The 23,341-nt window shown below is 44.3% G+C and overlaps 1 protein-coding gene across 1 annotated transcript in view; it reads left to right on the forward strand.

The window, feature by feature from the left end:
- The window catches only part of Myo3b (myosin IIIB), a 333,329-nt gene that overhangs the window by 194,188 nt on the left and 115,800 nt on the right, over positions 1 to 23,341 (forward strand). The window contains exons 25-26 of the mRNA XM_052182659.1: positions 21,401 to 21,512; positions 22,366 to 22,528. Of these exons, the coding sequence (XP_052038619.1) occupies positions 21,401 to 21,512; positions 22,366 to 22,528 (275 nt within the window). The remainder of the gene's footprint in view (positions 1 to 21,400; positions 21,513 to 22,365; positions 22,529 to 23,341) is intronic.

The following is a 23,341-nucleotide window of genomic DNA, read 5'->3' on the forward strand; positions in this document are numbered from 1 at the left end:
GGGTCTTAAAGTCCATACCCACAGTGACATACCTACTCTAACAAGGCCACACCTACTCCAACAAGGGCACACCTCCAAAGAGTGCCACTCCCTGGGCCAAGCCTACACAAACTATCATACTATCCTTCTACCTCTGCGTCCTGATTGGACTTCTTCCGCATTTCACCCTCTGAGGTGCCAGCGTGGGGTTTATCTAAAATTCTCACAGAAGCATGTTGCTTCCTCCACTACTGGTACCATCCGGACACCTCTGGGGAAGTTTCTGCCCGGCTGCTTGGTGAAGGGAAGGAAGTTTCTGCCCTCCTGCTTTGCTACTCTGTTTTCTTCAGTTACCTCTTTCATCTTTCACCTCAGATCAAGCCCCAGTCAAAACTGAAGGAGTCAGGAGTCCTCAAAATACCACACACGGTTCCATTCTTTCGTGGCTTTGTTCACTTCGCTGAGTCCTCCGTCACTTGGGCCAGCTGATTCTTTAGGACTTTGAATGGCATTATCTTCTCTGTGGCACCCTGTGTAGCATCCCCAGGCTGGGTTAGAAGTCTCCCCAACCCCGCCCCGTGTGCTTTATTGATAGTGCCTTCTACATGGATTACCTGCCTCTCCTTTCGACCCTAACCGCCTGGGAGGCGCAGCCAGCACTGTGACTGTACTGTGCTGCAGCTCAGGTCAGCTGCTTTAGAAATATTTGTGAAATATGAAAAAGAAAATCTCACCTTGTCTTCATGTCTATTATACCAGTCCTGACTGTGCCTCTGGCCCCTGCTCTTTAGAAGTAGGTGAAGGATGCGTGGAGCCTGGATGTTGAGCTGTGACTCACTCAGATTGCAATGTGCATCAAAGACTGGCAGAGCATGTGCTCACGGGTTGTCTTCATTCTTTATCAACAAGAGCTCAAAACGCAAAAACAAAACCAAAAATGCTGAATACATTGCTTTTTTTTTTTTTAAGGGCTCTGGCCAAGTTTGGAAATTATTGTCATTTATTAGAGGTCCCATAGAAAGAGTGATAAATTAATTTGCCTTCCTCTGTTCTGTGACAGAGGGATATTTGGGATTTGGGTTTGGTTTTGAGACAAGGTTTCTCTGTATCTCCCTGGCTGTGGGGCTTGGAGCTTCATTCCGGAGTATGGCTATGTCTTACGGAGTGTGGCTACGTCTTACAATGTGTGGCTATGTCTTACAATGTGTGGCTACGTCTTATGGAAGGCTGTGCTTGCGGGAAGCTGCTTGCTCGCTCGTTTGACACTTGCGTCATGAATTCCTCAATAATAAGTGACCTAAACTCCAACGGAGCTGAAGCCAAAAAAATTGTTTTTTATCGTCTATATTCTTTGTTTACATTCCAAATGATTTCCCCTTTCCCAGTTCCCCCCTCCCCATAAGGCCCAGAAGCCCTCTTCCCTCTGCCGGTTCCCCAATCAACCCCCTCCCACTTCCCTGTCCTGGTAATCCCCTACACTGCTGCACTGTGCCTTTCCAGAACCAGGGCCCTCTCCTTCCTTCTTCTTGGGAGTCATTTGATATGTGAGTTGTGTCTTGGGTATTCAGAGCTTCTGGGCTAATATCCACTTACCAGTGACTGCATTCCATGTGTGTTCTTTTGTGAATAGGTTACCTCACTGTCTTAGTCAAAGTTTCTATTCCTGCACAAACACCATGACCAAGAAGCAAGTTGGGGAGGAAAGGGTTTATTGAGCTTACACTTTTACTTTGCAGTTGATCACTAAAGGAAGTCAGGACTGGAACTCAAGAAGGTCAGGAAGCAAGAGCTGATGCAGAGGCCATGGAGGGACGTTTCTTACTGGCTTGCTTCCCCTGGCTTGTTCAGCCTGCTCTCTTATAGAACCCAAGAGCACCAGCCCAAAGGTGGTACCACCCACAAGGGGCCCTCCCCCACTTGATCACTAATTGAGAAAATGCCCCACAACTGGATCTCATGGAGGCATTTCCCCAAATGAAACTCCTTTCTCTGTGATAGCTCCAGCCTGTGTCAAGTTGACACATGAAACTAGCCAGTAAAATTGACCCCTTGTCAACTTGACACACAAACACATCACTATTAAGCCTCAACCCTTACTTTCTTCTTCATCCCCAAGATCTAAATTACTTTAAAAGTCCCACAGTCTTTATATATTAAAAGTTCAATCACCTTAAAATATCCAATATCTTTCAATTCAAAGTCTTTTAAAAATTCAAAGTCTCTCAACTGTAGGCTCCACTAAAATACTTTCTTCCTTCAAGAGGGAAACATATCAGGGCACAGTCACAACCAAAAGCAAAACTCAAACTCCAATGGTTCAATGTCTGGGATCCAACTCACAATCTTCCGGGCTCCTCCAAGGGCTTGGGTCACTTCTTCAGCTCTGCCCTTTGTAGCACACAGCTTGTCTTCTAGGCTCCAGCTGCCTGTACTCCACTGCTGCTGCTGTTCTTGGTGGTCATTGTATCTACTGGCATCTCCAAAACACTGTTGACTTCTACTGTAATTAGGCTTCACCAATAGCCTCTCATAGGCTCTCTTCATGGTGACAAGCCTCTGCTCCCATGCATGACCCCTTCAAGTCCTGGGCCATCAATTGCAACTGAGGCTGCATCTTCACCAATGGCCTTCGTGGCCTCTCACTGTGCCAAGAGTCTCAGCTGCTTTTCATGACCCCTTCATGCCTTCAAAACCAGTACCATCTGGGTGACTCTTACACAGTACCAAGTCCAGCCACAGCACAAAATACAACTGTGGCTATCTCTAGAACACACTCTCTGTGCTCTCAGAAAGCACTTCCAAGAAGATTTCATCTCAGTGATGCTGGTCTCTTCTTAATTACCGCTAATTTCTTAGCTCCAGCTAACCAGCATCAATAGTCCCAGTAACACAAATGTTTGCTTTAGTGGTTCTGGTATCTTGTTACTCACAGCTGATTCTTCAGCCCCAGCTAACCAAAACCACCGAATCTTCACAATCAAAACATGGCCACTTTAAGAGTCTTTAATCTTCCCTCTGAAATTTCACAAGCCAGGCCTCCATCTTCTGCACTGTTTGTAACATTGTCTTCCAAGCTCCTACAGAACTTTCTACAGCTTTTCTAGCTCAGAGTTCCAAAGTCCTTCCACAATCCTTCCCAAAACATGGTCAGTTTGTCACAGGAATACCCCACTACGCTGGTACCAATTTATCTGAGCTTCTGGGCTAATATCCAATTATCAGTGACTGCATTCCATGTGTGTTCTTTTGTGAATAGGTTACCTCACTTAGGATGATATTTTCCAGTTCCAACCATTTGCCTAAGAATTTCATGAGTTCATTGTTTTTAATCTCTGAGTAGAAGCAAAAATTAAAAGAGAATAATATAGCTGCTTATAAAATCCAGCACAGCGTCTGGGTGCAGGGCATCAAGCAGTCACACCGAGCCACTGGCCCTTCCCTTTGATTGGCTGGGTCTCTTGAGAATTAATTCTTACACAGTAAACAGACTATAGCAGTGTGGATCACATGCATATCGTTGGACCCATCTCTAAGACAAGGAAGGGCTTTGGGTCAAGTGGCTGGGTGAGGCCAACTCCTCTTGAATTATGGTGTAAGGGACTCCATTAAAGGAAAGACAGGGGAACCAACCGTAGGCTAAAAGACCAAGTGTGTATCACCCTTTATTTTGACAGTCCTGTACCCCTGAATCTCCCTAATCATGCAGAAAGATCATCCTCATCTATTTACCTCTTGGACCCTTTAAAAGAATTTTCAAGGACAAACTTTTTTGTTGACAACACTAGATATTAACTTGGAAAACTGTTATATACTGGTGTGTCTGTGTGACTGCTTGATGCCCTGCACCCAGACGCTGTGCTGGATTTTATAAGCAGCTATATTATTCTCTTTTAATTTTTGCTTCTACTCAGAGATTAAAAACAATGAACTCATGAAATTCTTAGGCAAATGGTTGGAACTGTTATATACTGGTATGCCCTCTTCTGGTGTGTCTGAAGACAGCTACAGGGCACTCACATACATAAAAAAAATTAATCTTAAAAATAAAGAATTATATTCGGATTGTTTTAATTTGAACAATTCACAGTTATCTGTCTGCTTGCTTGTTTTGTTTTATTTTAAAGAATTATATACTGGTTTTGGAGAGGTGGCTCACCAGTTGAGAGCACTGATTGCTCTTCCAGAAGTCCTGAGTTCAATTCCCAGCAACCACATGATGCTCACAACCATGTGTAATAAGATCTGATGCCCTCTTCTGGTGTGTCTGAAGACAGCTACAGGGCACTCACATACATAAAAAAAAAATTAATCTTAAAAATAAAGAATTATATTCGGATTGTTTTAATTTGAACAATTCACAGTTATCTGTCTGCTTGCTTGTTTTGTTTTATTTTATTTTTTTATACAATTTCATATACTCTGAAGAAGATTACCGAAAGGTGTTTCCAATCCCACTTCCCATCCATTCTGGCTCACTTTTTCTGCCAGTTGGCGTGTATCTTCTGTCGTGTCAGAATATTTGACGATATATCTGATGCATGGCGATACACAGGGAAATGTCACTTTCCTTCCTCGGGGTCTCCTGGCCATTTTCAGTCTGCACATTGTTTACTTTATTCTTTTCTTACTGCAAAATCGTAGCCACTATTTATGATTCTCCTAACAAAAAGTTCTCTTTGTTCCTTCAGGCCTGGATTTTCTTTCTTCCCACACAAATATTCACTGAGCTATTGGCCAGCTACCTCTGGGCTCTGGTTTCACCTGCTGCCTTTTCCCTCCTAAGAACAATAAAAGAAGTTCCTTGTGGCAGTGAGTGCTGTTTCCTCAGTGAGGTACGAGCTGACTCAAATTTGACTCTCAGCAGAACTGCAACTCTCTAGCTCATCCCTGATTCTAACCTTTCCTATAGCAGCTTAAACATGGCATCTTATGGCCAGTGACCCAAATGAATATAGATTATTATTTATTCAATAAACAAGGTAGCATTGCCCCTCATAAGATTCCAGTTAGCTGGTCTTCCCAGGTCACCTTTCAGGGTTCTAGAGTCCAGTGCAGGAAGAGAACAGGGAGCCTCACGTTCTGGGTATGCAAGCATTCAATTATTCTTCACATACCACTCAGTTTTGAATGATTAAATCCAAAATATATCATAAAAAATCTTCTTCAACAGTTGGGGAGGGAAATCTGGGACTATGACTACTTCTTCATAACTTTCTTATTTTGTAATTTAATTTAATCTAATTTAATTTAATTTAATTTAATTTAATTTAATGTTTGTGGGTATTATGCCTGCACACATGTCTGTGTACTCTATGCATGTCTGGTGCCTATGGAGGCCAGAAGAGGGCATCAGATTTCCAGGAACTGGTTTGAAACTATTGGAGCCATCATGTGGGTACTGGGAATCAAATTCAGGTCCTTTAGAAGAGCAGCCAGTGCTCTGAACTACTGAGCCATCTCTCTAGCCCCCTCTTCATTCAGTTTAAGATACCCTCACATTTAGATCCTCCTTCTCCTCGTGCCACGCTTCTTGGGTATCTCAGACCGTTTCTGTGAGCTACAGAGAGGGTGGAGAGCTGGACTCTGTAGTTATAAAGTGGTTGTTTCTAATGTTTTTCCTGTTCATGTGCTCATGGTCTATCTCCTCTCATGGTGGCCTTCTCCACCACCACCCCTGTCCCCACCCTACCCCCACCCATGTCCTTCCCTCTTTCCTCCTTCTCTCTACCTACCTGTACTCCCCTCACTCAATCTTCAAGCCCCACCTTTCTCCCTCTATTGCCCAACCCCAGGCTTTAGCCTTTTATTGACCAGTTAAATTGGGGAGCAAGATTTACATATAGCATCATTTGGTGTACATAAGGATCTGCTTATCTGGGGCAACCAAAACTCGAGAGCCAGTATTTAGCATTAGAATACAAGCAGCATCAGACCAACCCAACACATGTGGGTCCCAGTTGATTGCCCTGGTCTAGAAAATTAGGAAGGCACCTTGCTGGAGGAAGTTTGCCACTGGGGTGAAATTTGAAAGCTTTAAACCCCGCCACATGTCAGTTTGTTTGATCTGCTTTGGGCTTGCAGTAAAGGCTATGAACTCTCAGCTGTCTGCTCCTGTCCATGCTGCGCTGCTATGCCACCTACCATGACAGACTCTTCTGGAACTATAAAGCCAGATAAACTCTTTCTTAAGTGGCTTTGATCATAGTATTTTATCATAGGACAGAAAGGTAACTAAGACAAGCACCCAATTAAAAATATAAGTGAAAAATTGGGAAGAAAAATTTTTAAAGAAAACAATTCAGTGTGAGTCATTTTTTATTTTTTTTTCTATTGCACACCCAAGTTTCTTTTTAAGGGTTATTGCTACTTTCTTGACCCAGGACGTCCCAGTTTTGAAGCAGTCCAACTGAAGACAATCTCTTTTGTCTTTCCCCTTTTCCCCTCTTTTCCTTCTTTTCAGTTGCATTTATGTATTTATTCATTTATTCATTCATTCATTTATTCATTCATTCATTTATTCATTCATTCATTTATTTATTTATTTCCGTTTTCTCCTTCCACCATGTGAATCTTAGGAAACAAACTCAGATTGTCAAGCGTGGTGGCCACTGCTGTTACCTGCTGAGCCACCCTGCCAGCCCCTGCCTGCTCCGTTCTGAGGCAGTTTGCTGGACTGTGGTCTCTAGATGACTCAAAGATCGCACTGATGTGAGCAATGCGTTGAGTTTTTTCTTTTTCAATCATCCCATCAAGTGCTTTGATATTTCTCCTTTCCTTTTCTATACCTTCCCTTTGTGATTAAAATAAAATTAGTGAAAGAGATATACGCACGTTGAATTTCCAGATGATGTCATAGCAAATGTGCAACTGGGAAGAAGCACAAGGATAACTCTGGATCAGTGGTCTAGTTGCCAGATTTTTATATTCATCAAAGGTCTGAGCCCCTCAGGTGCTTAGAAGCTGGACATGGGCTCCAACAATCCTTCTGTTACTCTTGAGTATTTTTACTTTTTTTTATACCCTCTCCCACCTTGGGAGCTTCCTTTGCATCTAAGTTTGAAATTCTAATCCTCTTTGTTACGATTATAAAAATATAAAGTGGTATAAGAATATGTTTTATGGGGTATGGTGAGGTGTGGGGGAAGGGGGCGCCTCAGCAGGCCCATGCCGAGGTATCCCTTCAACCTGGGGGACCAGCCACATGACAGTAGAGTATAGAATAGAGTTTATTCAGGGCATGGGAGGAGGGTTAAGAAGGTAGCAGAGGCAGAGAAAGGTAGAAAGAAGGAGATTGTAGAGATATAGAGGCCAGTCATAACCACATAGAGAGAGGGGGGAAGGGAATGGGGAGAGGGGGGAGCAAGGGGGCAAGAGGCAAGAGAGAGAGGAAGAAATAAGAGAATAAGAGAGAGAGGAAGGGGCAAGAAACCCCTCTTATAGTGAGCCAGGCCTACATGGCTATTGCCAGGTAACTGCGGGGAGGAGCATACCTGGCTGTTGCCAGGTAACTGTAGGGGTAGAGTCCAGACAGAATACAGACACTCTTGCCTTGGGATTCTCTGCCATTCAAATTAATCAATTACTTTCTAATTCAGCCACATCTAAGTTCTCAGGACAGAGGCAGAATGTAACTAGATTCTTGCCCCCACTTCCCAAGTGCTGGGACTGCACACATATTCCACCATGCCCAGGCAATGTTTGCCTTTCTATTACAAATTAGTGTATGAATGAGCATGAATTATTTCTGATTCTTGGTGTCACTGTGGTTTTCTTCATGCAAACTTATAAAGTATCAACAATGGAATTAAAAGACATTAACACATACCCAGTGTTAGCCTGTGGGTTAAATGGTTGGGGTTCCGCGTCCCGCCCAGAGCTTCTGGGCCAGGCGGGCACAGGTAGTTTAGTAGTTTAGACTACATGCATCCCCACAAAACTGCCAGACAGGCTTCGGACTTTGAGAAGGCGCACAGGTGGAAAAGGACAGTCCTTGGTGTAGCCCAGGGAGCCGGCAGGGTGGAACTCAAGGGCGACAGGTTTTCAGTCTTGGATACTGCAGACACTGCTGGATGTTGGGGAAGAGCTGAGAACAGAGTGTGGGCCCTCAGGGCTGGTCTCTGGCCCGGGCTGAAGGGAAAAGGGCAGGGGAGAGCACCAGCTGGGACCCTGGGGATGAGAGTGTTCTTGGCTTGGTGGGCAGATGGCTCGAGTTGGTGGTGGCCCTGGCTGGGAACGCTGGGAGGTCTAAGCCGGAGATTAGAGACAGCTCTTGAGCAGAAAACTTGTTCCGTTGCTCCAGCGTGGCGGGTCCGGATGAAAGCACGTAGTCCATGGTTTTACAGAGTGTACTGTAGAGAAGCAGAGAGAGAGAGAGAGAGAGAGAGAGAGAGAGAGAGAGAGAGAGAGAGAGAAGGTAGAGAAGTAGAGGCCGGCCATGGCCACATGGAGAGGGGGGGGGAAGGGAATGTGGAGAGAGGAGGAGGACCAAGGGGGCAGAAGAGAGGGAAAAGAATACAACAGTAAGAGAAGAGAGCAAGAGAGGAAGGGCCAAGCAACCCCTTTTATAGTGGGCTATTGCCAAGTAACTGTGGGGAGGAACACACCTGGCTGTTGTCAGGTAACTGTGGAGATGGAGTCCAGACAGACTACCAGGGGCTTGGGGCGTGGCCCTATGTGACTGATGGCCACAGAATTGTAGGGAGCTGAGGGCTCCTGACAAACCGGTCCATCCCGTGTAGAATAAATATCTATTGGTCTCCAGAGGTTAGGCCATGCTCAACCAGAACACAGACTGCCTTTCATGGTCCCACATTAGCCAAGTGCTGCCATGTGATAATGTCAACCCTCGGCTTCATACACCAGATGGGCCTTAGGGAATATCTGTGAAGGATTTTTCTTAATTACATTAATGAACATGGGAAGATCTGCCCACTGTGGGCAACATCATTTGCCTGGAAAGGATATCAGGACCGAATAAAAATGGAGGTGAGCCATGCACTAGCGAACACGCATCCGTCTCTGGTCTTAACTGTTGGCTCGAAAGGTCCTGTCACTGTGACCTCAGAGCAGTGATGGACTCTAACCTGGAACTTGTGAGCTAAAATAAACCCTTTATCCCTTTTGTTGATTTAGCCGGAATATTTATATCAGTAACAGGAAAAGGAACTGAGACACGCAATAAGTTATAGAACATCAGAGAAATAGATAATCTCAGGCCTTCAGCACAACTTCTTATCCTGAGGCCTACGTTTAGAAGCATTTCTAAGGATGCAATAGATATAATCATTTTTCTTGTTTGGTAGCAGATGGTGGCCAGCTGCTCACTCTCTTTATTGATGGCTAAACACAAAGGGAAAAAATATGTGGCTTATGGTAAATATAAGAACTTAATAAACGAAATCTGGAATTTTAGACACACAAAGGGAAGTGGGCAATTGGGGGTAATTATCAAATTATCCAAGCCAAAATTACTGTGCTATCTCTGTTATCTACATGAAAGAAAATTATCTAAGTGGATCGGATCATTTAGATAATTATCCCAGTGTTTTGGGGTCTCTGGTGAGACAGTTTGGATGGTCATGGATAGGGACAGAGAATCCATAAGTGACTATTGGAACCAGGCAAACGAATACGCCTCCCTGCTCACGATCAGAACGCTGCTACTTAAAGGTAAAATGATTTTGATGCAATTTGCAGACTTATACTCTTTTGACTTAGGATGGGTCTATTACAGGATTAAACCAAATAACAATCTTTACCTAATGTTTTAATTTACTTTTAACTACAAAAATGTGTGGCTCATTTCCTCTAAATGTGTTGAGTATTTTACATATAAAACTGAATTTCTCTTTCCACATGCCTGATTTTATTTCCCAGCGCCCGCTCACCCACTGCCTCCTTATGGAGCGGTCTTCAGACACACCAGAAGAGGGCATCAGATCCACTACAGATGGTTGTGAGCCACCATGTGGTACCTGGGATTTGAATTCAGGACCTCTGGAAGAGCAGTCGGTGCTTTTAATGGCCGAGCCATCTCTCCAGCCCACCGTCGCCTCCTTCGAATGGCGAATGGTGCTGCTGTTAAGCTTTGGTAGTTTCGGCAGCCAGCCTTTCTGTTCAGTACCTCACTCTAGCTGTGGACCCACAGCATTCATAGCTTTCATACATTCCAACTGTTTCCATCGAGTTCTGTGCTTCTTATTTAGCCATTTCTCTACCGTAGATACTGAAATTATTTGTTAGCCAGCAATGCTCAACCAACAGTTGGGAAGATTTCTACAAGGTGATTTCTGAGTGACTTTTGCAGAAGGAAAGTGATGATTAGAAACCCTCGTAACTTCTTTCGGTTAAACAAAGAGATTTGTGGGATCCCCTCTTTTACTTTAAAGACATTGTTCCTGGGAATGGGGTGTGAGGAGTCACTTTGTTTTATAATTCTGTTTCTTTCCAAAATTCTCCAACTTTCTTACCAAACAGGGTCCCTTGGAGAGCTCCTTGAAAATACAGATTCCTAAGGCCAGGCATGGTAGCACATGACTTCTGGAGGCAGAAACAGGTGTATTACTATGAGTTTGAGGCCAGCTTGGTCTACAGAGCTAGGACAGCTAGGAGGACCACATAAAGAAACCCCATCTCAAAACAAACATGCAAACAAAAAACAAAAAACAAAGAAAATACAGATTCCTGAGCCCTGCTTTCAGAGTTTCTGATCCATTCAGTAGGAGTGTGTGTTTTAGAGAGAAAAGGGAGCACATTTGCACTTTAAGAAGTTTCTGGGTGCTAAGAGGTACTCCCTAGGTGGTCCTTAAGAATGCCCTATGACAGAGAGTGTGGCTGAGCTACTAAGATCTCCAAACATGGTTTCTAAGGAAATCTTTACACATGCAAATATTTCAACAATAGCCCTGGATTTTTGACAGCAACAGTATTTGATCAATGGAAACCATGATTTTTAAAAATTATATGGCTCTTTGCTCTCTGCTCTCCCACACTCTCTCACCTCTCTGCCCCTGGGGCTCTTCCCCCCTCCACGTGGTCATGGCTGGTCTCCTCTCTCTCTCTCTCTCTCTCTCTCTCTCTCTCTCTCTCTCTCTCTCTCTCTCTCTCTCTCCCTCTCTCTCTCTACCACTAACTCCCATCCCCTACTCTGAATAAATTCTATTCTATACCAAAAAAAAATTATATGAACAGTTCTTTAGGCCAAGGGAGAAGTCAACATACCATCTTTGTTAGAAGGCCTCTCAAAAGGCCATTCTGGTCCAACCTGTGAGTTGCAACCCTTTGTCAGTGGAACAACCCTTTCATAAGGATCACCTAAGACCACCCTGCATACTAGGTATTCACATTACAATTCATAACAGTAGCAAAATTACAGTTATGAAGTAGCAACAAAAATAGTTTTATGGTTGGAGGTCACTACAACATGAGGAACTATATTAAAGAGTCACAGTAGATCCTCAACTTTGTCAGTTAGCTTCTAGTGAACAGTTCCAGGATGTAAGCATCTACCTCCTGACCCCCAAGGCACCCCACCCATGATCACCACCACATCCTGTGAACTCTGGGTGAAATCTCCGTCTAGATTTTAAGCATCTCCCTCAGTACCCATTCTCTGGGCATCACTGAACAAATCATCTCTACTTGAGGGAGCCAATCAACATGTTTCCTTAAATCCATGATTTCAGAGTTGAGTTCAATCAACAGAGATATTTACTAAAACACAGATCCCTGAGACAAACCCTAGAGATTTCTGTTGTTTCAGAAGCATCTCCAGTAGATCTTGGAAGCCTGCATCTTTTTGAAAAACCTCCAGATGGTGCTGATCTAGGTGGTCTGCACATGACCCTTTAAGAGACCTTGCTTTTTGTTTCTAAGTTCAGTGTCTCCAATTCCTTCAGCATCTTCTGTCATGATACGATCGGAATCACCTCACTATCCTGATTGCTTACTGCTGCTTGCCAAAATATCCCTAAGTATACTCAGACTTTCCACCCACCCCGACCACTTTGTTTTGTTATTATTCACAGCATGTATCCCTACCCAAATTGATGTCCTTCACAAGGGAGGGGAAGTTGTCTACTTTGCTTACTCATTTCGCTCACCCCCTCTATCAGCTGGATCCTATATGTATTAATCAGCTTTTTCATTGCTGGAACAAAATACCCAAGGCTGGAAGCTTATAAAGAAAATACATTTATTTACATCATCATTTAAAATGTTCAAGTACATGGCACTAGCAAGAGATCAGCTCTGCAGAGCGTTGTCCACTAGAGCCATGACAACAGCAGGAATAGCCCGCATCTTGAATCAGGAAATCAGAGGCAAAGGCTTCAGACTCAGGGCTTTTGTAATCATCTATTCCAGAAGGCCTCCAATGATCTAACAATTTTCCAGTGGTCTCCATCTCTTAAGACTTTTACCACCTCCAAAACCCACTACTCTGAAGACTGACCCTCAACTATAAGAGTCTATAGGAAATAACTGAACTACAGCGTGTATAAAATCTTATTTATGAATAAACAATTGCAATGAGAAAACAACATAGGAAATAATTCAGAGAGGCAATATGGGTAAACAAATTTTAAAATGAACCAGTTGAATCCCCACAAGGTGAACTTTGACCTCCACAGATACACCTTGGCATATATGTACCCACATACACACATATACACAAACAACAACAATAATAAAATACTAATATAATGCCATTCTTTTAAGAAAAATGCAAATTAAGAGCTCAATTCAATAGTCAGTTCTCCCATCCTGGGCTCTGTATCAACAGAGTTGAACATCTTGTCTTGACAATGTTGTTTGAAATTTCACATCTGTACTGAGTATGTACAGACTTTTTCCTTGAGCCACCGTGGACCTGGGCATCTTGGAACCAATCTCCATGGATACTGAGGGGCAACTGCATTGTTTGATATATATATGTTGGCGGTCATCCGTAAGTTAACTGACTCCTTGGACTGTCATGGGTGGACAGGGGTAAGGGACAGTCAAGTGGTGATATTTATTAAACATTGGTATGGCCTTTGGAAAACACTATGGCTTTACTGTTAAAGAATAACATAAACACACTCTTTTGTTTTGTTTTTTCAAGACAGGATATTTCTGTGTAGCCATAGATGTCTGGAAACTCACTTTGCAGACCATACTGGCCTTGAACTTAGAGATCTACCTGCTTCTGCCTCCTTAGTGCTGGGATTAGAGGTGTGCGCCACCAATCACCCAGCGTAGCATGGATATATTCTATGAACTGAATACTTTTGAACACCATTAATAGGAAGTTATCATCCATCATTTGGGGTCCACTAAGCTTGTCGGTGCTGCCCAGTATCAGCAGACCAGGTGCACGAACTGCCTGACTTAAGCCACGTCTGCATGTGCCTCTTGGTGAGTGCTTCTAGCCTGGACGTTTGCATTCTGTATTTCTCTCATTAGAAGATAATGTACAGGAGAAGACAAAATCATGGGTGGAATACAGAAATAGGGATGATGTGTTCAAAGTATCTACTTTCTATGATAAGAGAGAACCAGGCAGATGTCATCATCGGTTCATAGGAAAGGTCAAAACAGCGGGGCTTCTGTGAAGTAAAGGAATGTTGAGATGAATAAAAACCAGGAACAATACTGGCTTTCCATAGTAGGGAAGAAATCAATTAAACTGCACCTCACTCTGCAGAATGTATGTATTTATCGGGAGCCACCGTTCAGCAGTGCGGAAGACAGAACCCAGGGCTTTTCTCACACTAAGCACGCCCTCCGACATTGACTGCAGCCCCTGCCAACGCCAGCTGTTTAGAAAGAGGTGCAGAGCAGCTCAGAGAGGACAAAACAAGGCTAGAACCCAGGGTTTAGACAATGAGTACAGCCTTCCACAGGAAAACAAATGACTTTCATGCCCCAGGCCAAATGCTGTTAGATGCCTTAGCATTGAGGGAGCCTCGCGGCTGGTGCTCAACCCTAGGAAATCAACACAGGCGACGAAAGCCTTGTAATCCAGCTTGCTGGAGGCACACACAGGTTTTAGAGGCAAAAAATGCTGGGACATCATAGGTGCCAGTTAGAGAGTCCGACCACGCTGTGGCATCCAGAGGCACATGTGAGGGGAGCAGAGGCCTGCATTGGCCTTGAGTAGGAGGGTCTCGGAGCTTCCTCTTACCACGTTCCAAGTGTGAGCCAAGCCTCTTCTGCCTTCCTCCTCGTTTCAAAGGCGGGCTGAAAGACAGGTGATAGATGTGTGTATGTGGCATATAAAAAGCGTATGTATATGATGTATACATATGCGTATATGTATATGTATATGTGAGAGAAGATAGATGAGATAGAGATAGATATAGAAACAGATGTTTATCAATGTATATCAATATACATATGCACAAATCAATAACTAAGCTCCCTCCAGGAGCTAAATGCTTCTTAGAGGGGTCATCTAGGCCCTAGGAACACTGAGTCACAGGTTAAACAGGGCAGGGAAGCTCTGTTGTGAGCAAGCAGAGACATTTGGACTGGTGATCCCATTTTCTGCAGGTGGTTTAGAAACCTCTCATCTATGCGAGCTGGAATTCTCCTTCTACCCAAAGAAAAAGAATTGGTAATGGGAAAGGAGTCAGCCAACAGCAGCCTGTCAATTCAGGGGCGTCTACCTGTGATGGCATCGTAGAAGCTGATTGCAGTGGTCTCTGTCCAAAGGCCAGCCACAAAGATGGGTGGGGCTCACCAGAGGCACAGAGTGAGCATGTGTATGTGGTATGTAGCCACATGTGTGTGTGAGTGTGTATGTGAGTACATGTATGTGTATGTGTATGGGTGTATGTGCATGTGTGTGTGTATATGTGTATGTGTGTGCATGTATATGTGTGTGTGCATATGTGTATGTGTATATGTATGTGCATGTATGTCTGTGCATGTATATGTGTGTGAGTGTGCATGTGTATATGTATGTGCATGTGTATGTTTGTGCATGTATATGTGTGTGCATGTGTGTATGTGTGTGTATGTGTGAGTGTGCATGTATGTGTGAGTGTGCATGTGAGTGTGCATGTGAGTGTGTGTATGTGTGTATGAATGTGTATGTGTATGTGTGTAGAGAGAGAGAAGTCTAAAATGTCCGCTTTAGCATTCTTACTCATGTGGTTAGTTTTGTTCTGACATTTTGCTACATGGTTTTTATTACTCACATCTGATCTTTGCGGATGACATCACTGTCTCCTCCTCCCTCTTCTTTGAGATTTATTGACCATTTTGTACAGTTTCATTTTATCTTCTTTGTTGATCTGTTGCTTGTAGCTCTTTGCTTGGCTATTTTAGGGCTTTCCTCTTTGATTTATGCCACACATCTTTAATTTTTCTTAGCCTACCTTAAATCAACATGTGGCATAAGACTCTTGTGAAAATCCACTTTGGTTTCTTTTCATCTGACCTTTATGCTGTGCTTGCCTTATATATCATGTCTCTGTGCATTATAAACCTGATCTATTACTATCACTTTTGCTCAGTCAAGAATATGGTAGAGACATTTAAGTCATAAGAAAAGTATTTGGGATAGTTACCATCAGAACGCTCTCATAGTATGCCATCGGTCCTTCTGATAGATTGGCACTCCCATCTGGAATTATCGTTTCCTGAATTTGTTATAATGAACTTCCTTTAGCATTTCTTTTGGTGAATATCACTAGGGATAAGTTCTTTCAGCTTTTATGTCTTTTTTTTTTCTCACACAGGCAATTTTATTTAAAAAAAACAAAAACAAAAAAACAAAACAAGCACAAAAGACTAACACCAAACAGAAGTCCCCACCACCACCACCACCACCACCACTACCACCACCACAACCGAAGGGGGGGCGGTTCCTGGGGCCAGGCCATCCTCCATTGGGGCTAAGCATCCTGCTACTGCAGGAAGGAGTTGGGGATGGCCTCTGTGCCATCTTGCAGGCAGATGAGCACCACTGAGGTGCCACAATACACTATGAGCCCAGCTGCCGCTCGCCCGCTGTCAGCTTGTACTGGTCATCTGGGTCTCATACGTATTCAATGGTTCTGTCTAGCACCAGGGTACCACTAGCTTCCTGGCTCCCCTGAAACTTCACGTGGATGGTTTTTCTTTCTTCTTTGTCTCCTTGCCCATCGTCTTGTCGCTGTGAGCCCACGCTCATGTCTTCTTTTGCCTTTGTTTGTGTGCGGCGTCTTCACTGGATGCTGCACGCATCTTTTTTAAAGTGTGCTCAGGATTCTGCTCCCCTTCTCCCTCCCTCCCAGGAATTGTCCCATTGAGAGCTCTGCCGTTAAAGGTGTCCATGTTCCTCTCTGTGCAGTTGGTCTTTTTTCTGGAAGATTCCCTCCTGCTCATGGGTTTTGAGCAGTTTCGTGGACTGTACTTTGATGCAGTAACCTTCAGTTTATGTGTGGGGTCCACTGAGTCTCTTCATATGCTAGTTTATAGCTTTTAGTAAATTTGAAAAAAATCTTAATGTCACTTTCTTTGAACACTTTTTTTTTTTTAAAAAAATCTGTGTTCCTTTGTCACTCTCTTTAGGGACTCTAGTTAGATATATTTAAGCCCCTTGAGAGTGCCTCAAAATTCACTAAACTTTTTGCTTTTTAAAATTAAGTTTTCTCTGTTTCTTTAAAAAAAAAAACCTGATTTCTCTCTCTCTCTCTCTCTCTCTCTCTCTCTCTCTCTCTCTCTCTGTGTGTGTGTGTGTGTGTGTGTGTGTGTGCACACGCGCGCGCGAGATACACACACATACAGGAACATGCGTGTGAGCACATGCCCATTTCATGTGTGTGGAAGCCAAAAGGGGGTGTCATGTCTCTTGAGTTGGACTTACAAGCACTCTGTGAGACTCCATCATGGACACTGGGAACCACACTTGGGTCCTCTGCAAGAGCAGCAAGCTCTCTTGCCTGTTGACCCATCTCCACGCCCTGTTTCCCTTTGTACAGTTTCTGCTGTCAGGTCTGAAGTTCAGTCATCTTATTCTCTGATGATTGCCCTGTTGCTAAGCTCACTCTGTAAGGCTGCCATCTCAGACACTGTAGTTCTGACTCCTAAAAGTTACCTTAAGTGTTTTTTGAAACTACTTTTTATGTCTCATCATAACTTTTTGAACATTTGAAATAGCATTAAAATAACTTCTAATATCCTTTGTTTTAAAAAACATTAGACTTATTTATTTTACTATTTTATGTGTATGAACATTTTGCTGGCATGCCTATATATGTATCATGTGCATGCAGAGGTCAGAAGAGGGAGCCAGAAGCCCTGGAACTGGAGTTACAGAGGGCTGTGAGCCACCATGTGGGTGCTAGAAATGCAACACTGGTCCTCTTACCACAGGTCATATTTTCCTGAATGACTAATTATCTTGATGCCAAATATTGACTGTTTTCTATGTTTTCTGATTGATCCTTGGATACAGTTAAATAACTTGGAACAATGTTGTCCTTTTGAGTCCTTACTCTTTAGGTTTATGTGTATCCTTGTTTATGATTAGTATTTTCTCACTGGCAGAGCAAGATCCTCTGAGTTCTGGCCACTGTCCTATGAATTATATGGTCAACCAGTCTGGTTGGTAGAGACAGGTGCTGTTGCCAGCCCCGTGTGAAGGCAGCTACAGCCTGTCACCACACCAACTCTTCCCTAGCCCCTGGGTACTTTGCTCCCATGTAAGTGCCAATCCAAGCTCGTCTGAATACTTGAGGAAAACTCCACTCTGATCCAGGACTCTCTTTGGCCCTCTAGAGTACTCTGTCCTACAGATTCTAGCTGCCCTCGTTCTTCCCACACATGGTAATGTCTGAAGTCTGATTAGCAAACTCAGTTCTGCCCATGTTGTATGTAGATGGACTCAATGTTTGTTTATAGGACATAAAATGTCCTCACTCATAGCTGATCAGGGACACTCAGAAGATTCCCAGACTCCCCATGTTCCTTCTCCTTTGTAATCCAGTTGTCGCACATAACATGCAGGTGCTGTGTAGAGAGTCATGGCTCCTTTCTCTTCATTCCTTCCTGGTGGACCTTCCATCTTTTCTACACCTCCACTTGGTCTTTAGACCTTTCCTGCCTGATCCCTCTTGGAAGAGTGGAGAAGTTCTTGTGAACCATCCAATCTTTATTCTTGATCCATCCTTGGATGTTTATTCATTCAGAGCAATTTCTTTTAAAAAAAAAAAAGTTCACTTTTTTTTAACTTTTATTGATGTGTGCATATAGGTGCTCATGAGTACATATGTGCCTATGGGTGCCAGAGGAGGGCATCTGGAGGTGGAGCTACAGGCAGTTGTGAGCTCTTTGACATGGTGCTGGGTACTTGAATTCTGGTCTTCTGTAAGAGTAGCATACACTCTTAACTACGAAGCCATCTCTCCACCCACAAGAACGCTTTCTAAGATAACTGGTGTAGCTTATGCAAGATACTCACAGTCTAAAGGCCACATCTACAGTTCCTTTGTCCATTGATGGGAATCCAAGAATGTCCCTAGTCAGGCAGTGATGGTCCAACTCTTAGCACTTGGACTCAATCAAGACTGTGAGACAGTTCTTATTTTATCAGAGGCAATTTGCATCCTGGAAGATCTAACTGGTTTTGGCAGCACCCTCAAGTGTCCAGCCCCCCAGAGCAGAATCCTATTCTGAACATTCTGCTAGTGAATCCCTCTCGCTTGTTCAACTCATCAAGTTGCTTCAGGAAGAAATGGAACGGTGGGACCCACCCAGACCCTCTGCTTCCGGCAGGACTTCCATCACTGCCATCTTTACATTGAAACACACAGGCTCGGCCTGCTTTTCATCATGACACCCGCTTGAATGAGGACAAAATTCTCACTTACTCCATAGAAGCCCTGCCTTCTGCTGCTGTGACTTCAAAGAGGGGCCGGTCAATTACCTTCTATGGCGTCTCTTGAATTTTTACCTTTTGTCTGTGCCATTGCCAAATATGAACATTATCATCACAATAAATGAAGAGATGTGGGTTTAATCCCAATATTTAGGACACAGTCTGCCTAAGAAACACTCACAAGGTTCCTAAAAAAAAAGAAAGAGAAACCCTTGAATGGAAAACGGAGACCCTGTCTTGCATCATGTTCAGCTTTGGAAATCATTCTTTCCTCGTTAGGTGTCCTATAACTGTTCTGTGATCGCTGGTATCATGTGATGTCTCGAGCAAGCCTGGGTTTCTGGGCTACTGATTACCCTGTGTGGCATATTTCTGGGCTGAAGCATTTTTTTTTTAAAAAACCTACTTTTCCACGGACTCTCACACTTCAAGCTCTCTGTACACTCCCACGCGTAAATTTGCCACCAAGTCCCACCATCCCTGTGGACACCGGGGCACAGTCTTTCTGCTGTGGTCCAAGCCGAGGGAGGAGCCATGACTCAGTATTTATTAGTCCTGGAGAAGCTGAAGCTAAGGATGGAGTGAGCGCCGCTCCAGCTGCCCCAACCAACCCGGGCGCAGTTCCCAGAAGCCCCTTCGCTGACTGAGCCCGCTCCGGGGCTTAGGTGATCTGCCTGCTGTTAGGAGCTCTGAGAGCACTGCCCCTCTTCCCACAGGTGTAAACTGACTCCGACTCCTTCTGGATGCAAATGTTTCCATCAAATATAGCCTCGTGTCTTACCTGTAAAATAATCTCATAGCACAGTAATAAGTTGACTTAAGTACAGATCGGGTATGTTTATTTTTCTACTGACTATTTGACAGGAAAAAGAAATATGTTTCATATTTTGATTATCTTTTACAAGTTAAACCAGGTCTATATTTTAAAGGAATTTCTTAATAGCAGATTAGAATTGTTTGGGGAATGGGGAAACAAATTCCTCTGAAAAGGAAATTTAGTTTATTCTCAAGTTTCAAAAAGGTTGAGTTTAATTATAGATGGCAGCAAAGAGCAGAAAAAGGAACTTTGAAAGTTGTCCTGAGGGGGGAAACCAAGGAAACATTTTCTGAAAGGAGAATATAGTCAGGTAAGTTTATGGAAATAAGGATATGAAAGGGAAGGAAGGGCTGGGCTGTTCCTCAGTGGGAGAACCTGTGTTTCATGTGCAAGGTTCTGGGTGGAGGAGGAGAGAGAAGAGTGAGGGGGAGGAGGGGGAGGCAGGGGGAGTGAGGGGGAGGAGGGAGAGGAAGGGGAGGAGGGAGAGGCGGAGGAGGGAGGAGGGGAAGAGTGGGGAAGAAGGGGAGGTGGAGGATGGAGGAGGGAGGCAGGGAAGGAAGGGGGAGTGAGGAGGAGGGGGGAGGTGGGGGAGGAGGGGGAATTGAAGGGGAAGAGGGGAAGGTGGGAGAGCAGGGAGGAGTGAGAGGGAGGAAGGGGAGGTGGGGAGGAGGGGGGATGAGGAGGACGGGGAGGAGGGGGAAAGGGAGGGGAAGGAGGGGGAAGAGGAAAGAGAAGGAGGAAAATCCTTGTGGCAGTGATGACACTTGGGGCATGTTACCCCAAAATGTGGCTTCTCGGCACCGTAACAAATAATAACAGGAAGGTCATTGTGACCATTGCTCTGCTGTTCCCAAGGGAGGCAGATTGCAACTAGGGCAAATGAGACCTTCCCCAAATCGGCTGTAAGACCTTATTATGACCTCAGAGGAGAGGGGTGTCCTCCTCTCTAAGGACACAGGACTTACAGGAAAACCTGAGCACGCAGGCCGTCCAGGTACTTGAGTTGCTGTCACGGGGTCGCGCCCTCCTGTTCAGGCATCTGTCTGCACTACCTCATCAAACCTGACATAAAAGTATTCAAGAGTGGCTGTGTCTTAGGATGGCGTTTCCGTGTGAACGGAGGTTCCGGCATCATAGAAAACTGACATCAAGTAAATAAATGTGTTCACCTTTCTCTCATTGCCCGGTCTTTTGTGACAGGGACCACAGCCACAAACCCGGTGATGAGACAGGAGAGGAGACTTTGTCTTTTCTGCAGTGGTACTTTTGACTTTATCTAGAAACCCTTTCTTCTTAAAGTTTGGACAGTCATAAAAATGAAATCATGCTAATAGGGACTGTGTGAAGAGGAGATGCCTCCTCCAGACAGACACAGAAGAACACCCGCCAGCAACACCATACCTCAGGCGGGACTTTTCAAATACCTGCAACGGACTTGAAATTATTCTGACAGTAATCCTAACATTTACAATTATGGCATCCACTAGAGCAGCTATCTAACAGGAGTAGGTATTTCAATTTTGCATACAAAAACCACAAAGCAGACATTGAATATGGGGTAGAAAAATAACATTAAAAGGAAAGTATGAAATGTAGGGGAAATCAAAGAAATGAGGTATAAATTGTGTATCATTCACTACTTCCTAGACTATTATTGGTGGCCAGGAGAAATGGAGACTTTCCAGTGAGCCCTGGACAATTCTACTATCAGGTGAAAAGAGGTTGAAGATGCTTTGTTCTCTTATTTTGTTCTGTAGGTATTATTACTTGGCATTCCGAGCACATCAAACACCTCCCGCTAACAAAGAGAGCTGTGTCGCTATCTTGGAAAAGTCCAGATTAGATCACTGGGTCCTGGGGAAAACAAAGGTAGCTCTCTCTCTTTATAATTCCAACTGTCCCCTGGGATGCTTTCCTGTCACTGACAGCTAGCAAAAATGGCTTTGTACCTGGCATACCATAGCAGGCAAGACTCCAACCTAAAGATGGTCTTTGCTGGCCTTAACTCAGAAGTCTGGGATGTACAAGCCAGAGGTGGAGGGTTTGTACATCGTTCTGTAATTTGAGAACCACTTAGCATCTCTGAAAAGAGATCTTTGAATGTACTTTAATAGAGCCCCCTTTCCATACTTCATGACCTAGCGCACATGCTAACACATAAATCATGGTATCAGCAGTGATGAGTTCCCTTTAGGGCTTTACTCATTTTTGTGTGAGATTTGGGCTGTTTATTGCATACTCTGATTTTAGTTTCATCATGTGTAGCTTTTCATTTGCAGAAACATCATGTCCCTTTAGGAGGCCAGGTTTTTATGGTTAATTCTGCAAGGACGGTTTCAGTCTGCATATAGATTCCCTCTATGGAGATGGAATCGCTGCGGGTCAGGCAGGTCTCCCAGCCTCCATACTCTCAGCTGACTTCAGATTGGTCCTGAGCATCTCTATCACAGGCTATGAGGAGCAATGGGGGCAGAGCTGGTCTGAGAAAATAGAACTCCTGGCTGGCGGGAGGCAGTCCCAGACAGCACCTGGAGGATTGTCTAAACCCTGCAATCTCATTTTAGATAGGGGAGTGTGTTTGCCAGAGATAGTGAATACACATATGCTTAGGTTAAATCACTGTGAACTTTACTTAGACTTTAATATTTACGATAGGCTGGAGTGGAGTCGTGTTTTTGTTGAGAAGCCCAAAACGTAATGCTAAAGCAATGTTTCCTTTCAGGTTTTCCTCAAATATTACCACGTGGAGCAATTAAATTTGCTTCTGCGAGAAGTCATGGGCCGAGTGGTCATGCTGCAGGCATATACCAAGGGCTGGCTCGGAGCGAGGAGATACCAGAGAGCCAAGGAAAAGAGGGAGAGGGGCGCCATAGCCATCCAGTCAGGTGAGTGCCTCCCCTCACCATTTAACTGAAGTGCTGGCTTCCCCTTTCGCTTTTCCATCACAATGGCCAGCACCAACCTAGTAGGGTTTTGTAGCACAGCTGAGACTGAGAAACAGAGGGAGCCAGCCTCTAGGCTTTATCTGAGCCTGCTGACACCTCTGCACATGTGCTTATGTCATGGGCGATGACAACTATACCGGACTCTGCTGCTCCTGATGAGCTGTTACAAAGTGACAGACACGGAATGCAGAAGAGGGATATCCTAACCTCATGAGCTTTTTCAGAGATGCTCAGGCCAACATGGGGGCACAGGAGACAGCCTCTCACCTTGGGATGGAGGCTTTGTGCATCATCTCTGTCTAAAAGATGTCAGTCTTCCGCTCTGCTCTCTCTACTCTTGGCTTACTTCCTTGCCTTCCTTTCCTATGGAAAATATTGCCCCATCCTCAAAAACCACTATTTTGTGCTGTGTGCCTTCCTCTGCCCCTCTATCTTCATCCCCGACTATATCTTCCTCCTGAACATAAGAGGATTCCAAGGACTGGACTAGCTCACAGCCTCTCGCCATCCCCTGACCCCCAAGCCTTGACCACCAGCCTTAACCCCCGTGCCCAAGGCAGGCCTTTTCCATTCTTGGGATAACAGGAAACCACCTCACCTGAGATCAGGGGCTCCCGCTATTACTAAATAGAACTCAAAATGTTCTGGGAATGTCTGACTAAACATGGTTCCTCGGAAGCCTTTTGAAAACTTGACCAAGAGTTCAGAAAGGCCCTTCCTCACCGTAGTTCTTCTGTTGACTTTGATTTTCCT

Source organism: Apodemus sylvaticus, chromosome 5 (assembly GCF_947179515.1).
Source record: "Apodemus sylvaticus chromosome 5, mApoSyl1.1, whole genome shotgun sequence".
NCBI lineage: Eukaryota > Metazoa > Chordata > Mammalia > Rodentia > Muridae > Apodemus > Apodemus sylvaticus.